Source organism: Setaria italica, chromosome IX, assembly GCF_000263155.2.
Source record: "Setaria italica strain Yugu1 chromosome IX, Setaria_italica_v2.0, whole genome shotgun sequence".
NCBI lineage: Eukaryota > Viridiplantae > Streptophyta > Magnoliopsida > Poales > Poaceae > Setaria > Setaria italica.
Genome location: NC_028458.1, coordinates 13,350,557 through 13,369,712, shown reverse-complemented (window position 1 = coordinate 13,369,712; position 19,156 = coordinate 13,350,557). Strand labels below are relative to the sequence as shown.

Genomic DNA, 19,156 nt, shown 5'->3' with positions numbered 1-19,156 from the left:
TGGGTCAACGAGAAGAGCTTGGTCAATTTCGACCGATCAGCCACTGCAATGTGATATACAAGATCGGTTCCAAGGTGTTGGCAAATAGATTGAGGAGAATATTGCCGGAAATTATAGTTGAAGAGCAATCTGCTTTTGTCCCTGTGCGACTGATCACAGATAACATCATTACAGCTTATGAGTGCATGCATTTTATGAAGAAGAAGCGAGCTCAAGATAGTATGTGTTGTGCCCTAAAGCTGGACATGAGGAAAGCGTTCGACCGAGTAGAGTGGGATTATCTATGGTCAGTCATGATACGGCTTAGTTTTCACCGAATCTGGGTGGAGTCGATTATGAGAATGGTGACCGCGGTTTCATTCTTGATGCTTTTCAATGGTGAACGGATGGAAGGTTTTAAACCCTCAAGGGGTATTCGTCAAGGGGATCCAATCTCGCCCTACCTCTTTTTGTTGGTAGCAGAGGACCTTTCGTGCCTGTTAAAATCATGAGTTTAGTCAACACAACTTAATGGTATCAAGGTGGCTCTATCGGCTACGGTAGTGAGTCACTTACTCTTTGCGGATGACAGTCTGCTGTTCTTCAAAGTGAATAGGGAGAGTGCGGAGGAAGTTAAGAATGTGTTACAAGTGTATTGCAAGGCGTCAGGGAAACAAGTGAATATGGACAAGTCATCTATACACTTTGCTAAGGGGTGCTCAGGAAGCTTAAGAGCAGAAATAAAGAATATTTTAGAGGTTAATAATGAAGCTCTAAGTGAGAAATATCTAGGGATGCCTACCAATGTAGGCAGTTCAACAAATGGTGCATTTAAGTACCTGAAGGATCGAGTGTGAAAGCGAGTGCAGGGCTGGATGGAGCAGATGTTATCGTTAGGAGGGAAAAAGTGTTTATCAAAGCAGTAGCCCAAGCTATATCGACCTACTCCATGTCTTGCTTCAAGCTCTCGAGAGGACTGTGAAACATATTGATGGGCTACTTCGAAGCTTTTGGTGGGAGGGTAAGGAAGGGAAACGTAGGACATGCTGGGTAGCATGGGATGACATAACTAAACCTAAATGCACAGGTGGCCTGGGGTTTAGGGACATTGAAATGTTTAATCTAGCATTGCTAGTGAGGCAAGCTTGGAGAATTACGCAAGAACCAGGTTCACTTAGTGTACGAATCCTAAAAGCAGTCTAATTTCCTGATGGAGATTTCTTGGATGCTGAAGTAGTGAGTCACCATCAAGGGTGTGGCGAGCAATTTTTGATGGCAAAGAGGTACTCAAGCAAGGGATCATTCGCAGGATTGGCAATGGTGAGGAAACACATATCTAGAGCATGAATTGGCTGCCAAGGGACTGAATGTTACGTCATGTGTGTTGCATCGGAAATAATCCTCCACAGCTAGTCAGTGATCTCATTGATCAGACATCGGGGACTTGGAACTGCCACAAGGTAAATCTTTTCTTCACTCTAATGGACATAGAAGTTATCATAAATATCCCTCTTAGCTCAGATGGAAGGGATGATTTCAGGGCATGGCATTACGAGAGGACTGGCATTTTCTCTGCCAGATCTGCCTACAGAATGTTGGTACGCAACAAAAGGAGCTACAACAGCTTGGTTGGATAGCACAACTGCAAGGTTGGATACACGCGCAGTGGAGAAGGAATGGACTGACCTGTGGAAGGTCAAGGTGCCATCAAAGATTCGCATGTTCTTATGGAGGCTTGCTCCCCATTCTATCCTAATAGGTGACGTGCGCCACCATAGGAACATGGCTCCGAATAGTTGTGGTGGCTTTTGTGAAGCCTTGGGCTCATGGAGACATTCATTGCTAGAGTGCAACATGTCCAGGTGTGTCTGGGCACTGGAATACGATGTCCATTACATAAGTTTTGGGTTAGGCACAGAATCAAGACACCCGAGGTTGGCTGAAGGAGGTGATAGAGGTACTGCCACATGATAAACTTATACGGGTGGTCGTGAGATTGCGTGCAGTGTGGCATGCACGGTGCAAGGCAATTCATGAGAATATATTCCAAAGTCCGATGTCGACACATTATTTTGTGGAACGGTTTATAACAGAATTGGAGATGTTGAAATCAAGCCCAAAGTTGCAACAAGAACAGGGACAGATTCAGATTCCGAAGTGCATACCCCCTCCGCATGGTTTTGCTAAAATCAATGTTGATGCGGCCATATCCAAAATCTCGAACACGGCAGCAGTGGCAGTGGCAGTGGCGCGAAGTGTTGTTGGCGTTTTTGTTGGAGCATCAGCTGTGGTACTAAAGGGGTCACAGACACCGAGACAGCAGAAGTGTTGGCATGCAGGGAAGGCCTAGCACCAGCAAGCGACCTACTCATTCAAAAATTCAGGCTGGTGGGTGATTATGCTAGTGTCGTCAAGAATCTCCAAGGGGGCAGCTATGAACAGATCATTCGGGAGATCAATGCAGGGAGAGGAAGATTTGAAGTTGTTGAGGTTGTGCACGAAAGTAGAACATCCAACATCGATGCAGGGATGCTGGCTAGGAGCTTGATTTATATAGTTTGAAACGCGTGCTGCCACCATTTCGAATAAATAGAAAGGTAGGGAGGTCTTAAAAAAAAGCTGGGGTTCTTCATCCAGAGCAATCAAATCATCAGGATCCGTGAGGACGCACCTGTCGCATCACGTCATGCCTGGCCATATCCCTGCGGCACAATCATTAACTTCACATCATGCCAGGACCCTGCCATGCTGTCTGTGGCTGCTCATCGAATCGTCGCCACGCCCATGGTCCGTCCGTCCGTCCATGGATCGTGGATGGCAGGCAGGGCCCTCAAGATAGCTGCGACCGACGACGGCAGCACGCAGCAAAGCCTCGCACAGTGCTATACTGAATGATGCCATGCCCCCAGTAAAATTACTACTCCGCTTTAGCATGCCAGTCGTCGCGTAGCATCCGCGCTTGCGTTCTTGTTCTCCTGGAATTGATCGGTATGCGCAGATTTTGTAAAAGAAAGTTTAAATTTACAGGTGTCCTGCACTCTGCGAACCGGTTGCTGATGCTCTTTTGTTTTGGATCGGGGAACACGATGATGACGACGTGCTAAGCTAAAACCCAGCTTGAGCAAGAGAAACCCAATCACGCTGTCGGGCTGCTAACCCGGGCCACCGGGTGGCCCATCCTGCCTGCGATCACAAGCACGGGATGCCCTTGTCTTGTCTGCACGTCATGGCAATGGGTTCCCCAAAAGCCTTGCGTTTTACGTGTGGCTTGCTGCTGGAGTTCAGTTGTGGGGGTGTTCTTATCTTATTTCTTCGGATAACGCAGCACTTGTTGAGATCTTGTGGGCTTGTGCTACACTATACCACGGCAATTCGTAGTCAACAGGGCGTCAACCTATTGCTCGCCGCAATTAGATACGTCACGCAGAGAAGCATCCATCAGTATATGACACGCCACAATCCGTTCCACTCTCTGGTGTTTTTCCTTTTCTTTTTCAGTTTCTTCGACGCTGTATCCCAGAGAAGTGAAAACTTCAATTGTTCGGCATTATTGTGCGACCGCACCGATGAAGGACGATGTGCGCGCATCGATCCTGTGAAGAGCTGAAGAAGCTCCCGTCCTCCGGCGGGTCCAGACTCCATCCAGTTCATCTCGGCAGGCTGGAACAACGAGAAGACACCTGTGCGCGCTGTAAGGCGTCGGCGCCTGAGCACCTTGTTGGATCGGAGCTAGCTGTGCTCGGCTGTGCCGCGCACAATCCTCCTGTGAACGGAATAACTAACTAAAAACCCCTCGAAGCAGAATAGATACAGCTGCAGATATAAAAGAACAGCAAATACGTGCAACAATATACAATGCCCAAACTGAATTAGTGCCCAGCACAATCATCGAATCCGGAGGCTCGCGAACGGCTGTCCTGTGCGGCTGTGCCCCCAATCCATCATTAGCTCGCACAACCATGCCCCCTAATCATCATCACTAGCTGCTGCTAACAAACGGAAGCACTTACAATCGATTAGTATTTTTTTTTTGTGCTCCACCACATTGGAAGAGTATTGCACAGCGTAATCGCGCGTATTCTGCTATAGTTTAGGAACGCTAACCGGAAACAAACGCGGGCCGACACCAGAAAGAGGTCGTGATGGCGAGGTCGCAACCGCAGCTAGCCGGAGACTAATGAAATCAGGTTTGGAGTTCCTTTTGCATCCTGTATCCAAGCCAATCATGCGAGACCGATCGGAGAATTTGGAATTAGCGACCGCATGCCCCACTGCCAGCACGCGGCGGCGCGCCACGGCAGGTGGCGGAAGGAGCGGGCGGTGATGGTCTCGAAGCCGCCACCAGCCGGCCGGCCGGCCGGCGGCGAGGGGGTTAGGGCGGACCAGCGGCGGTGGTCCAGGTGACACTGAGACACCGGACACGGGCTAAATGACAGAGATTGTTGTTGGTATGGTACACACTGAATGGCGGATTCGGAAGTTCCACATCAACGAACGTTCCGAGGAACAGGAGTACCAGATGCTTGCTTGCTTGTTTCTCAGTGCACGTGTCGTGCTATGGCCTATGGGACCATGAGAGTACAATCAGATTACAGTTGACGCTTGTTGCTAGGTCTACGGATGTACGGTATTTTTATGTAGGTACTATACTTGGTTCAAATTTAAAGTAGATCTTTGACTTCTGTAACGAATGGCTGTACCGTCAATCTCAACAAACAACTCGTGGTTGTTGGCTTGTTGGTGAGAATTTGCTGTGTTATTTATGGCAGCTGAACCGTATTGAGCCATATGTCCATATGTTACTCTGTGAGAGGCCAAACCGCCAAAATGTCGATGTACCTCTCAAATCTCAACTTCGTAATTCAAACGTCACATGTGCAGTCCCCTATGAACATCGTTACAAACTGATGGAAAATCGTGTCTGTACCCTGACAGTCTAACACAATGAAACTTGTTTCAGATGAACATAGTTTCCTATGCTTCTCCGTTCCAATGTTATTGGAATTTTTTTTGGTCCAAGTGCAGAACTTGCTCATCCTACCATGGTACAGTGCACAGCCCCAAAATTCAGATAAGAAGAAAATTCCTAGCTAGCAGTACCAGATTACAATGTACAGGCTCCCAGATTTCAGATAAACAGAAAAGGATGTACCTAGAAATCATGATCAAAAGTTAAAAACAAATTAAAGAGCAAAGCCAAATTGCTATTGCTCCCATCATCAAATAATTTACTAATCACCGGCCCTGTCCTTGTCAGAGCTGGCCTCGCTGCCCCGCCCGTTCGGCGACGCCGCGTTATCGTCCACCGGCACGACGCCGGCTTCCTTCCGGCTCCTGTACTTGATCAGGCCGTAGAGCTTCTTGAACTCCCTGATCGGCGCGTCCTTGGCGAACCCGCCCCCGCCGCCGGCCCGGGGCGACGACTGACTCGCCGCGCTGGCCTCCGACGCCGCCGCGCTGGCGTAGTCGAGGTGCCCGGACCACCTCGAGGTGAGCCTGGGCGGCCGCGCGGTGGTGCCGGCCCGCTGCGGCTGCGCGGGCGGCGGAGCCGGCGCCGGCGCCACGTGCTGCAGCGCGCTGATGACGGTGCGGAGCGCGCGGCTCGGGGACCCGCGGTTGGCGATCATGATCTCGCCGAGCTCGGCGGGGCTGAGGCGGGCGCCGGCGTGGAAGCCTTCCTCCACCTGCGGGTACAGCTTGTGGTCCTTGAGCCCCAGGTAGTTGCTGGCCAGCGCCTTGAAGCCCTCGAAGTCGCACATGGTGAAGTGGATGTGGACGTCCAGCCGGCCCGGCCGCAGCACGGCCGGGTCCACGCCGTCCTTGCCGCCGCTCATGGTGAACACCATGACGCGCTCCTCGCCGCAGCAGGAGGAGAGCCCGTCCATGAAGCCGAGCACCCGCGCCGTCCTGGCCGCCGCCGTCTCGCCGTCGCCGCCGCGGAGGTACCGGTCGAGGTCCTCGACGAGGATGAGCGACCGCGGGGCGGTGTCCAGGAGCAGCGCGCGAGGGTCGTCGTCGCAGCCGCCGCGGGACAGGTCGATGTCGTAGACGTCGTAGCCGAGGAACCTCGCCATCGCCGCGGCGAAGGTGGACTTGCCGGTGCCGGGGGCGCCGTAGAGGAGGTAGCTCCGGCGCCAGACGCGGCCGAGCCGGTGGTAGTAGGCGCGGCCCTTGAGGAAGCCCTCGAGGTCGGCGCGGACACGGGCCTTGAGCTCGGGGTCCATGGCCACGGTGTCGAGTGTGGCCGGGTGGGTGAAGGGCGCGGACGCCCACCGCGGCGCGCCGCCGGTGTTGGCGTAGAGCCGCAGCTCCCTGCGGCGCGCCTCCATCTCGTCGGCGACGGACTCGACGTGCTGCAGGTACGGCCGGAGCACGCGGGTGCGGTCGTGGCGGCGCACGCGCAGAACGAGGCGGCCGTCGCCAGCGTTGGTCCACGCGAGGCGCGCGCCGAGGAACGCGTCCCGCGCGGCGTGGCCCGGGCCCAGCTGCAGCGCGAACTCGTTGCTCTTGGCCGCCGACGACAGCACGCAGGCGGCGTCGGCGTCCTCGAGCGACGGCAGCGACGCCACGTACGCGGCCGCCTTCCGGAAGAGCGGGTTCTCCGCGTCGTCCCCGGCGAGGCGCGGCACCTCGTAGTACTGGTACGCCTGCGCCCACTCGTCCGCCCACCGCCACGCCCGCCGCAGCGCGTGCGCCGCCGACTTGTACGACAGCACCAGCCGCAGCGCCGCCACCGCCAGGACGCCGTAGGCCAGCGCCCCGATCACCCCTCCCCAGATTCCGCCGCCGCCGTCCAGCGCCATCGCGGAGCCCGCGCCCCGGCCTCCGTACTTCTTCTTCCTAGAAGAACCCCGGCCTCCGCGGGCGGTTGGGAGGCTCGCTTTTGATCCGGTCGCGTCGGTTCGTCTGTTTCGGAGAGCAGAGGAGACGAGACGAAACACGAAGAGGGGGAGGGGGGAGGTCGGGAGGAGATCGGAATGTTGGAGGGGTGGGGTTTTAAGGGAAGAGCGAGCGCCCCGGCCCGAGACGGCGCCTCTCGAGATGGGGAAGGGGAACTCGTTGTGGTCGGGGATCGGGTGCGGCGTGGCGTGGCGTGGCGTGCGCGGGTCAAAGAAGAAGGCGGGGGAGGAGGAGCAGGCGGGTCGTGCACCGCAAGGCGCCGGCCCGGATGGACGCAGGCGCGGGGCGTAGCCGAGGCGGATTGGTTCCGGTGGGTATCGCTATCGCCACCACGCCGCCTCGGTGGCTTGAAATCGTTTGGCCTCTCTATCTCTCCTCGCGTTCGCGTCCAGGTCCAGCCGTCCAGGAGGGCGATGTGGTGGGGGCCTGGGGGGCGCTTGGTGGTGGGTGGAAGCGGAACAACGAACAGAGCAGCGGAACAGGTCGCGACTCGAACAAGTGGTTGACGAGTTCCCGAGCCGCTACGTGCCGACGCGCCAAGAGATTCGAGCGCCTCTTCCCGTCGATTTCCAGGACAGGCATTTGTGTGTTGGAAGATGGAGAGTGCGAATTTATCTGATCGCCGGCAGTATATTCTGCTTGGAGCTTGATTTGGCACCCTGGTGTCCGGACTCGTGACTCGTATGGATTGGACGTGCCGTGTGGGCTAGTGTTAACTGCTACAGGGAAAGGTATCGTGTCATCGTGTGGCGTACATCCAAATACGGCAGAGCTGTTAATGGAGATTTGCCGGATTAAGAGACAGAGAGAGATTCCCAAATCAAAAGTTTTGGAGCAGTGATGCCGTAATGGCCGTTACTGTCGATTCGATTGTGATACGATTCTAATTCCATCAGCGACCGGACGGGAAGTCGTTTCTAGAGAACCTACTGCTGACTCCTACAGTCCTACTACTGATCAGGACGCGTACCGCATCGTATACGTGACCTGTCATGTCAGCTCGTTTCATACCGTTGCGTTTGTGGATCGACGCCTGTCCAAAAAAATCGATCGCCACAACAGCATATGCTTCTTTGCCAAATCCAAAGCATTGTTTTCATACACCAGCGAAACAAGAACCCTTTTTGTGAGTGTGATTGCGACTGCTTTCCTGTTCACGTTGTTCTAGTACTCGTACTCGGAACAGCACAGCACCAGTTGTCTTGTATCCACGTCCCTCCTCATCTCTTGCGACCCCTGAAGAGCTAATAAGCTGGCGATTGTATATCGTGTTTTGACTTTCTTCCGCCCAGTGTTTAATGTAAACGGTGACAGAAATAGTCATCACATTCCTTTTAATTTCCACATGCCTCTGTTAAGCGTTCTACGAACGGACCATTCTCTTTCCAGGATGCTGCGCGTAGACCCAACAAACAGAAATTATTAACGTTAATGGCATGTCGGCATAGGCTGGATAGGCTGCAGATAATGGGCATCAAAACAGACGTCAATCTCCAGTGTGCATAAACAATGTAAAAAAACCACGTTTGCCTGCTCAACTGGCAGTTTTACAATTTCCCTGCCTGGTTTTATTTGTGATGACCACATTGTCGTCCAGTGGCGGAGCTTGAGCAAGTAATCAGGGAGGCCAGCCATGTTAATTTACTCTAAAAATCAATGAACAGTAGCTGATTGTTGCACTAAGCTCCGCCCGTGTCGTCGTCCTCTCCACTGTGCCCATTGTTGCCCATATTTGCAACAGTTTAGCACAGTAGCTGTGTACGTGAGCAAGCTGTGAGGTGGGCGCTGGCAGCAGGATATCTGAATTTGGAAAAGGCAAAAGGATCTGTGGGGTCAAACCACATGCTAATTATTCTAGGAACAGTTCTTTTTTTCATGTTCTTGTCATTTTTTCTGTTTTATTGGAGAACACTTACTTGGTGCATTTTTGTTTCTCAAAAGAAAAAAAACAACCGTGACAATAGGGAAAGCAAGCATTCTTTGAACCAGATATTTCATTCCTCGTCCACATCCGGCAGTCCAATGCGCCACCTGAACACTATCGCTCATTCGATTAGACCGTGACAACAGTCACGGTACAGGGGCTACAAATATAAAAAAGAAATGCATGGCGTACAAATGGCTTTCCGATTCTACTCAGGGAGGCTAGCTTTTCTTTGATCATCTTTTTAAAAACTACACCCACGATTGGCAGTTGAGCTCCGGTAACCCAACAGTACCACCCGCCCGTCCCTGCCGAACTCCAAATAAAGCGTGGTCAATATGCATTGCTACCTCGACCGAACAAAGCCGATCGCCAACGTGTTCCTTCCTGAGCAACCAGGAACCACTCTTTTTTCTTCAGAGGAGACCGGCACGTTACGCTTTCAAAGTGGTCACGCCTAACTGCTGTTAGGTGCAAGCTGAGGCTCCTCCTCACCGGAGCCCTTGGCTTGTAATACCCTGTCTTCTTCGCTTTTAACTCGCGCCATGGCAAGGAGCACTGCAGCACATCGTTGTTGTCCGCTTGCCGTCGCATCGGCATCAGATCACCGTTCCGGCAGCACCCAATGTTGGTCAAGGGACGAGAAGAATTTATCAATCGGCAATTATCCTCGTGCGGCTAACCGATGCGTGTGAGGCGCGCGCTCGTGCAGGTGCCGGCCGCCCGGAAGGAAGCAGCTGCGTGAACGCAAGGCGCGCACGAGCCCTGGGGCAGCGGCCGCGCGTGCCGTGCTGGTCCGGAGAAGTGGGCACGCAACGCATCTTCGCGCTCGCTGGCCTGGCCCGCCGCGCCGGCAGGTCAAATCCCGGACGGCGGCGCGGGGGCACGCTGGTCGCTGGGGGTTGATGGCACGAGCGCGCGAGGCCGGTGGTGGGTTCGGGGAGTGGACGGCGCGGCTCGGGCGAAGCATGGCTCGAAACGTGGGACGCCTCGACGCGTCGCGTCCGCGTCCGCGTCCAGTGAAGTCTCGCCGCGGCACGGCAGCTGCCACGCGCGTCCGGCCGGGTTCCCCCGGTCGCTTTCGACCCCGATCCTCCTCGCCAGAGCGCGAGCCCACTGCGCGAGAAGGGACCGGGGCTGGACGGCCGAATCGTCGCGGGACGTGTTCGCCCAGCCGGTGGGGTCTCGACGCACGCCCGTCCGGCCGTCCGGCTTGGCAGCCGCCCGAGCGGTTCGGTCGTTTCGGCTGTCGGTTGGTTCCTTTGTACCTCTACCTCTGCCGCAGAACAACCGATACAGCGTCAAGGAACGAACACTTGGCTCTTATTCAGCTTGTAGACGAGCAGAGCAAATCAGCAGGACTCTGCTTGTGGGGAGTGGGGACTGGGGCATCCAGCGCGGAGCTATGAGCTCATTTCAGTCAGGGAAGAGCAAATTCGTGGACGGTTCTAATTTCTAAAAGGTCAAAAACAGACAAACGTATGTAAAATCACGCCGCGTGTTTGTCGGTCAACACACGAATGCATGCCGAGTTTCTCCATGATGCCGCGCCGAGAAAAAACACCCGCCAACTAATATTGATTCGGAGACTTGTCAGAGGCAAACAAAATTGTCCGAATTCCTTTTTGGAAGAAATTTTGGCATTGTTTGCTTAGCCTACTAATGTAGCAGTATGCCTCCAGAGTTAGGAGTTGATAACCTAATTAAGCTTCCAGTTTCATAGGTCATGGCCGTCCATGTGCAAGAATCCTGTGGATACCAGATTTTCTCTCGTTTATTGATTCAACGGGAAAGGATATCAGAGAGCTAGTCTTCTAGTGGCTTGCATCCTTCGAGCAAACTCTTGATGGGTACTATAACCTCACGTCGCCGTCCGCTGGCGAAGGTGTGTGATATGCGATGGCGTCGCATCTAACCAGCCTGCACCGATGCGATACTTGTGGCCTCTCGTGGAATATAATCTACGCCCGCGGAAGATCCGGCCGCGGCGTCGACGTCGCGGTTTTTAGCACGAAAACGATGAACAGTTCACCCGGCGCCGATGAGCAGCACAGGACGGCACCCAAGTTCGCGTATGAACGAGCAAGAATATTCTGTGTGTCTTGATTCCGAGATGCACTAGCGATATGGGCATCAATATAATTGTTTATACCAGTATAATTTTCCTCAAGGAAAAAAAATGCAAGCATGAACGAAATAAGATGCTTACATACCGAAAGCTCAAGTTGGCTGACGAATATATGCTAGCACTTACTTTAGAGCTCGAGTTTTCTTTTTCTCATGTTGTGCATGCCATTTTTTTTTGCCACCTTGTTGGTGTCAAGTTTGCTTCTTTTTTTTTCTTACAGCAAAAGGTTATGCCATTTCCGTTCATATTAGGTAAGGCCGCACGTGAAAATTGAAGTAGGCTGCAATTATCGTGTCCACCAAGATTCGAACTTGAGATCTTTGACCTGATGGCTGCAATTATTTTAATTAATCGCGCCCACCAAGATTCGAACTCGAGACCTTTGACCCTGATACTATATTGAGTTGCACGTACCAACCAGTTCAACCCAAAAACTTAAACTGGTAGAAAAAGATGGACAATTCACTTATACTCCATCAGTCTTCGTAAACTACCTCAGCGGGGGAAATGCTCATGTAGTGAGGAAGTAGTTTGCATGCAGTTGCATTTCGTTAGGAAAAAAATTCACGATTTGAAAGCAACTCTTCCTCTTGTCTGTTGGGTCATGCGAATTCTGCACTGCATCTGCAAAAGCAACACTATCTAGCATCGATTCCATCCGCTCGCGCTGCCGTCCGCAGGACCACGCGCCTGGCCTTTACTCCGCGCCGCGGGTGTCTCCAGCAGAACAGCGCCAGCTTTGCAGCTGGAATTGCATTTGGACACACAGGAAAGCGTCAGCTGAGCCCGTGCTTTTCCTAACCTAAGATCTCTGCTCATAGAATGGCGATATTATACGCTGCAGCAGCTGAACGCACACACTTGGCAGTGGCAGACTGAAAGCCAAAAATGGCCGTCCACTGACGAGCTTTTGGAAAGATCGATCGCATACCCGTGGGCTTCGCCAAGAACATATTCGTGTTAGCTAGCCACGCAGAAAAGAAGAAAAAACGGCGATAGGCTAAATTGCCTTGCCTCGATGGCCTAACGATGTGCACAGCACTTGTTAACGGCGAAAGTATGTTGACGTTTCTGCAGTAATTTTTCTTCGGAAGCAGGCCTTTGAATGATCCTTAGGTGCTAAGAAATCGGACAATTTTTCTCGTCAGGGGAAAGAATGAGGAGGCCAAACTGAAGAAAATGTTGGCCATGGTGACTGATACAAGTGGTACAAGTCCTCGATCAGTTACTACAAAGCTCACGAATTAACCTTAATAATGAAGAATCGGAATCAGTGACCAGTCACTGAAGAAAACGTGACCACGTGTAGTAGAGAAGAATATGAATCACGATTACCTTTATTGTACCATCGTCATCAGAGAGGCTCGTAGAAGTGGTAGGGACTGATACTGATAGATGCCGGAGACTACGAGGCCACTGAGCAGCTGCTATTAAGTGTATAGTGCTAGTATATTCTGAAGAAGCCTTTCACCAGATAGAAGCCTTCTCCGAGGGTGGCTTCAGGCAAAAGCAAAGGATACTGAAAGACATTTCTGCATAATCCTTTCAGCTAACAACAAGATGATGACGTCACTGGCAGGCAAGAAAACGGTGAAAAGCTCCATCGAAGGTAAGCATGCCATAAGCTATTCCGGACAAGCATCCGGTAACAGCTGAAAAGACTACCTTTTTTCTTTGAATGAAAGAACAAAAAATTATAGGGTGGTCGAAGAAAAGGCAATGCTTCAAAAAAGAAAAGGCAATGCTTCAAGTGGGCGAAGAGGCAATGAAAACACAGGCCACGTGTGCTAATTCGGATCGGTTCAGGTCTTCAGGATGAGCTACGTCATCCGTGGGACCTAACTGCACAATCGCCGCCGCGCCTCTTGAACACTGGCCCTTTACGTGATGCTGATGATGCATCACGCAACAACAGGGGTCGTCGTTTCTGGCTTGTAAAGGGGTCTCTCCGTGTTGGCGTCGGCCAATGTCACCTCGTTTACCTCCTTGTGTTTATCCGGACGTGCTCGCGCGAATGGGACGTCCAAGGATTCCAACACCGGGAGTGGCCGGTGGGTGCGAGATGGATTAGGAGCCTCTTGCTGCAGAAAACTAAAGCTTGGTCTCCGCTTAACTACCGTGAAGTCTCTCAAGCATCCAGGAGGAAAACTCCAAATGAGTCTTGTGCTGTGCTGCTTTTCTAAGGCTTGGTTAGTCCAAAAGGCAGAGGTCCTGTGTTCTCACTCTGTTGTTGTTGCTCTTTTTTTGTATTATTTGTCCCATGAGTGGAACTCTGTTGTCATTGCTGATGGAGAGTATTTGACTTCGTTGTTTGCATGCCCAACCATTTTCTGGCTTCTGGATATGCAGCCAGAGCCCAAATTGACAAGCGAAGCCCATACATCTGGACCGAAGAAATGAGGCCCGAATACATAGCCTGCCTTCTAATGGACTTGTTTGCTGGTCTGAGGCCCAGTGGAGAGGAGAAACCGGTTCTTTTGGAAAGCACCGAACACTATTGGTTTCTACCCCTAAAAAAAAAAGTATCTGAATAAAAACAGTGAACAGTATGTTTCCTAAATAGAAGCCGTGAACTGTATGAAAATAGTACAGTACCCAACAAGGTTCTGATATTGCAACTCAAGTTGGTTTTACTACTCTGCTACTTTCTCCATCGCAAATTGTAAATTGTAGGTTGTTTTGGTTTTTTCTAAGTGCATATATTTTACTAGATGCATATTGATATCTATGAATTTAGAAAAGCCAAAACAACGTACAGTTTGAAATGCTTGTGTCGGTGTTTTGGACCGCCGACTAGTGATTGTATGCCACGTTCTCCTCACTTCCGATGTCTAGCACACAAGAGATAAGGAGTTATATTGGTTCGGGAAAATCCCTATGTCTAGTTTCGGCAGGAGTCGTGTTCCTTGGATCAAGTGCACTGGGCTTACAACGGGGTGCTCGCAAGCAAGCGTTCGTGCAATATGCGGATGTATACGTTGAATGTGAGATAGAGAAAGAAGGAAGCCCGGTTCACCTTATATAGACCAGGGACCGGGCAACAATGTTGAGAAATGGAGGAGGTCCCCGACCTCGAAGGTCGGAGGTCGTAATGTGGTTGGGGTAACCTTGCACCAAGGGGCCTCCTTGTTTTGTCCTCTTGGCCGGTCGTGGACTTCGCATGCCCTGTACGGCGGCTCCTGTGCGGCGTAGGCTCCTTACGCACGGCCTGGCCCGATTCCGCGGCATGACCCGTCCCGTCCGCCAACCCTGTGGCAGTGAATGGGACGGAAGCGGCTGCTGACGTCCGCGCCGGAGACGAGTGGGTGAGCCCCGGCCTGAGCGGGGCGTGCCGCTTCCCTTAGCTTTCCTCGACCTGCCCACGGTCAATCCATGCCATTACGACCAACGCTGGGTCTCGCCTCACCTGCGGGCCCGTACCGGGTCTGGCGTAGTGGCATGACCTTGAGCCTGACGGGTTGTCCTGGCGGTGAGGGTGATGATGACGTTGAGGTGTGTGGGCGTGCACGGCCGCGCTTGGCCTTGTTCTGCAAGTCATCCTGGGCAGTCCAAGGGGTGTAGCCTCACCTTTGGACCCCCTAGTTAAAGGTCGGCTCCCTCCGCCTGGTCATGTCCCCGCGTGGGGTGGCCATAGAGGCCATGCCCCGCATTTAATGCCTCTGGTATGGCGTAGGTCTTCCTAAGTCAAGGAGTGGGCGGTGCGCCATGGGCTCCTTGCGAGCCTCACCCTCGATCTGGCCGGACTGGTGGGTTGTGGCCCTCAGCCCCTGATCAGGGGAGGTCAGGAGGTGAGCTGTGGCTGCCTCCAGCATACTTTTAGCTGTTGGGCCTTTGGCCTTTTGGTACCTGGTTGCCTTAGCCCCTTTGCTGAGGGTACCTCTGGTAAAGGAACCCGTTAGTAGCCCCCAAGGTTTCTTCCGACCTTGTGGTCGGGGGAAGGCTCCTTCACTCTTCTTGCACGCCTTTTGATGGATGAGGCATCCTATGGGTTCACACGAGCGGACCTGTTGGGTCTAGCCCCCGAGCTTCTAAGGGAATCGGAGATTTGCTCAGAAGGGTTTTAATGCGGGCACTGCCCGTCTCTTACCGCCATTCAGGCGTTGTTAGGGGACCTTTTCTGACCTTTTGATTTCTTCGTGGCTGCACGCTGATACGCAACCAGGACCGGTCCACCTGTTGCCTTGCATAATGTAGAATCCCGAGGTCCTGCTCAGGGCATCATTTCGTCCTGTGGTTGTTCATGTGAGTTTGCCAGTGCATTGGGGCTCGTGGCGTCCTTGTCTAGTAGGCGCCCCTCTTTGAACCTCACGGTGTCACGTGGTTTAGCCCTGCATTTGGGCTATAAAGCCTACATCATGTGCTGCTTGGGGCTCCAAGATTCACTTCCCAAAATGTTTTCGTGTGCGGGTAGAGGGATGAGGCCACCAAGAGGGCGTCTCCGAGTCTTCCGGGTTGGCTGCCGTGCAGCCCGCCCTTGATTGTAGAAGAATCTCAATGAGCAGCTGGGCGTACCACAGAGGGTCTAAGGCACCTTCGTTCCTATTGCCAATTTTGCTCCAAGATCCCCACGGATCTGGTGGGCTCGACCAATAGTGACCAAGACTGGTGCCGATTTCCTCGTGAAATCGTTCAGGAGCTTTGATGCTCCCGATCGCTTCCACGGCGGATTACTAGGCATGACAAAGGCCACCATGACATTGCTCCTGAGCTTGTTGGGTACAATTACGACCCCTCTTGCCTCCGATGGGAGGTTTTGAGCATGGCCATGGTTTGCTCTCTTGCTAGGGGAGATGGTGGTATCACTTGCCGGAGCGGAAAGCGCTCTCCACCTTGGTACCACTCCTCACAGGCGACCCCCAAGGTGTTGATGCTACAAGAGACATAGCGACGTGAGCATCCGCCGCTTCATGCCATCCTTGTAGAAGCACTCCCCGTGGGCCCCAAGTGTTGCCTTGCTTGGCAACACTAGCATTTTTTTTTTGTATCTGTACATGGCGTCTTGGAGGCCCTTCTTGTAATACTTGTTCCATGGAATGAGAATTTCTGTCCTCGGTGTCTGTTGCAAATGGCTCGCTTTGCCTTGGGGGCTGGTCGCTTCAGGGGAGCGTGTTCACGCGGTCAGGGTCATGCCCCACGCAGTCACTTTGTGGGGAGTGGCTCTTTGCCTACCGGGCTGGTTGGGCAAGTGCACTCGTTCGAGCGTCGCTTTGTTACCACCAGTGTGTCGCCGTAGACCAACAATTGCATGATTCCTAACGAAACTACCAAGCAAAGCCCGTGCAGAATCGCTTCGTATTCAGTTTCATTGTTGGGTACCTCCCAGAAGATTTACAAAACATATTTGAGTTGTTTACCTTTAGGAGAGATTAAGAGTACTCCTGTGCTGGCGCCTTTGAGTTTCAGAGATCCATCAAAATACATAACCCAATGCTCTGGGCACTTTGCTGGTGTTCGTACTTGATTTTCCTGCCACTCTACCATGAAATTGGCTAGTGCCCGTGACATGATGGCAGTCCTCGACTTGAATTCCAGGGACAATGCTCTGAGTTCTACCGTGCACTTGGAGATTCTTCCTGTAGCGTCTTGATTGTGGAGAATTTCTCCCAAGGGGAAGTCTGTGACGACGGAGATGTTGTATTCCTGGAAGTAGTGTTGTAGCTTCCACGAGGTGAGTACTATTGCGTAAAGCAATTTTTGAACTGGTGGGTACCTGGTTTTGGAGTCTGACAACACCTCGCTAATGAAGTAGACGGGTCTCTGTACTTTGTATACATGGTCTGGTTTCGGTCTTTCAACCATGATTGCCGTGCTGACAACATTAGTATTCACGGTGATAAACAACATCAAGTTTTTTTTGGGTTTCGGTGCCGTGATGAACGGTGGCTTTGATAAGAAGTCCTTCAGCTGTTGTAGGGCTTGATCCGCCTCCTCGGTCCACCAGAATTTATCTTGCCATTTGAGTAGCTTGAAAAAAGATAGTCCCCGTTCCCCAAGCCTTGATATGAATATGTTGAGGGCTGCCATGCATCCGGTCAGCTTCTGGATGTCCTTGATGCTCGATGGAGCGTGCAAGTTAGTGATGGCGGAGATTTTCTCGGCATTAGCCTCAATCCCTCGGTGACTGATGATGAACCCGAGTAGTTTTCTAGAGGGTATGCCGAACACGCATTTTGTTGGGTTCAGCTTCCACCAGAATTCTCACAAGCATGTGAAGGTTTATTCTAGATCCATAATCAAGTTGTCAGGATTTCTGGTCTTTATGACCACATCATCCATGTACGCCTTTATGTTGCGGTCTAGTTGTTTCTTGAAGCACTCTTAGATTGCCCGTTGATAGGTGGTGCCTGTGTTCTTCAACCCGAAGGATATTGTTGTGTAGCAGAAATCTCCGTAAGGGGTGATGAATGCAGTCTTGATTTGATCTTCTTCCTTGAGAGCTATCTGGTGATACCCCGAGTAGCAATCGAGGAAGCAGAGTAGAGGGCATCCAGCCATCGAGTCTATGACTTGATCAATCCTAGGGAGCTTGAAAGGATCCTTTGGACAGTGGTTGTTGAGGTCTGTCTAGTCGACACACATCCTCCACTCCTTGTTGTTTTTCTTCTGCACCAAGACGGGATTGGTCAGCCACTCTGGATGATATATTTCCTTTATGAAGCCCACCGCGAGTAGTTTGGCCAACTTCTTTTTGATTGCTTCTCTTCTGTTTTGGGCGAATCGGCATAGTCGTTGTCGTTTTGGTGTAGCTTTGGGATCCACCTTTAGTGAGTGCTCGATCAACTCCCTGGGCACCTCTGGCATATCTGATGGCTTCCATGTGAAGATGTCTCGGTTGGCCCGGAGGAAGCTGATGAGCATGGTTTCCTATTTGGGATCCAGCTCTGAGCCAATCAGGGCTGTCTTGGAGCTACCACCAGTCTCAAGGTCAATGGTTTTGATATCGACTTCACTTGCCGGCTTAACCTTGGTTTTCCCCAACTTGTTCTCTGGGATCTCAAGTTCTGACGGGGGTAGTTTCTTGGAAGCAGCGAAGACTTGCATCATTGAATTTGGCACTTGAGTAGTCGCTGTCAGCTCCACAGCTTCTGTGTCGCAGTTGTATGGTCTCTTCAAGTCTCCGTATAGGGAGAGTACTCCCTTGGGTCCTGGCATTTTGAGTACGAGGTACAGGTACACGTAATGCGGGATGATCATGAATTTAGCCAAGGCAGGTCTTTCGAGGATGGCATGATACGATGTTTCAAAATCAGCTACTTCGAATTGGATATACTCTGTCCGGTAGTGTTCTTTGGTCCTGAAGGTAACTGGTAAAACCACCTGACCAAGGGGTATAGCCGCGTTGCCTGGGACAATCCTGTAGAATGGTGAGTTCGTCGAGGTGATCATATCCATAACGACGAGGCCCATATTCCTTGGTGTCTTGGCAAAAAGTACGTTGAGACCGCTTCCGCCATCAATGAGTACTTTTGTGAGTCTGGAGCCTGCGACTACTGGGTCAAGGACGAGTGGGTAGTGTCTTGGGTTTGAAAAATTAGTCCACTGATCCTTCCTGGAGAAGGTGATTGGTACCTCGAACCACTTAAGGAATGTAGGTGTTGCGAGTTCGATGGACAAAATCTCTCGGAGGGCTAGTTTCTAGGACCGCTTAGTAGCAGTACCCGGTGTGCCACCGAAGATGATGTTGATGGTGTTGAACGGGTTCTGGAATTTGCCATTGTCGCCATCATCTCTGTCTTCTTTGGCCTTTTCTTTGTCCTTTGTTCCCAAAGGTTCTAGCAGATCTTTCATAACTCTGCGCAGACTATAGCAATCCAACGCAGAGTGCTTGTGGTGCGGGTGCCACGGGCACTGCTTTTTAGGAGCTCACTGAACGGAGTCCTTTCTTGATTCCTACCACCTTTCTTGGAAGATTGGGACATTGCCACGACAGTATTGTCTGGCTTCCTCTTGGGATTCTAACCACCCAAGTAGTTATTTTGGTTGTTATTATTGGGGGTATCGTTACGGTTCTTGTCGTTGCGTTGGTCATTACTTTGATTGTTGTTGTTCTGACCCCTTTTGCGATTAGACTCGAACCTCTTGATTTCCTTATCTTCTTCATTCGCCCAAGCTTGTATCGTGATCTTAAGAGATTTCATATCTTCGAGGCATTTTCTGCCAAAATCTTGGAACATCCGGCAGTTATAGAGACCGTTCTGGAAGCAATCTATGGCATCACGCTCTGT

General features: G+C 51.9%; 1 protein-coding gene across 1 annotated transcript; it reads right to left on the bottom strand.

Annotated features, from left to right (window-relative positions):
* Positions 1-4,807: 4,807 nt before the first annotated feature.
* On the bottom strand, positions 4,808-7,170 carry LOC101755261 (AAA-ATPase At2g46620). Its single transcript, XM_004982533.3, has one exon. It carries the CDS (start codon positions 6,780-6,782, stop codon positions 5,211-5,213), a length of 1,572 nt encoding a protein of 523 aa, XP_004982590.1. The 5' UTR covers positions 6,783-7,170; the 3' UTR covers positions 4,808-5,210.
* Positions 7,171-19,156: the final 11,986 nt, after the last annotated feature.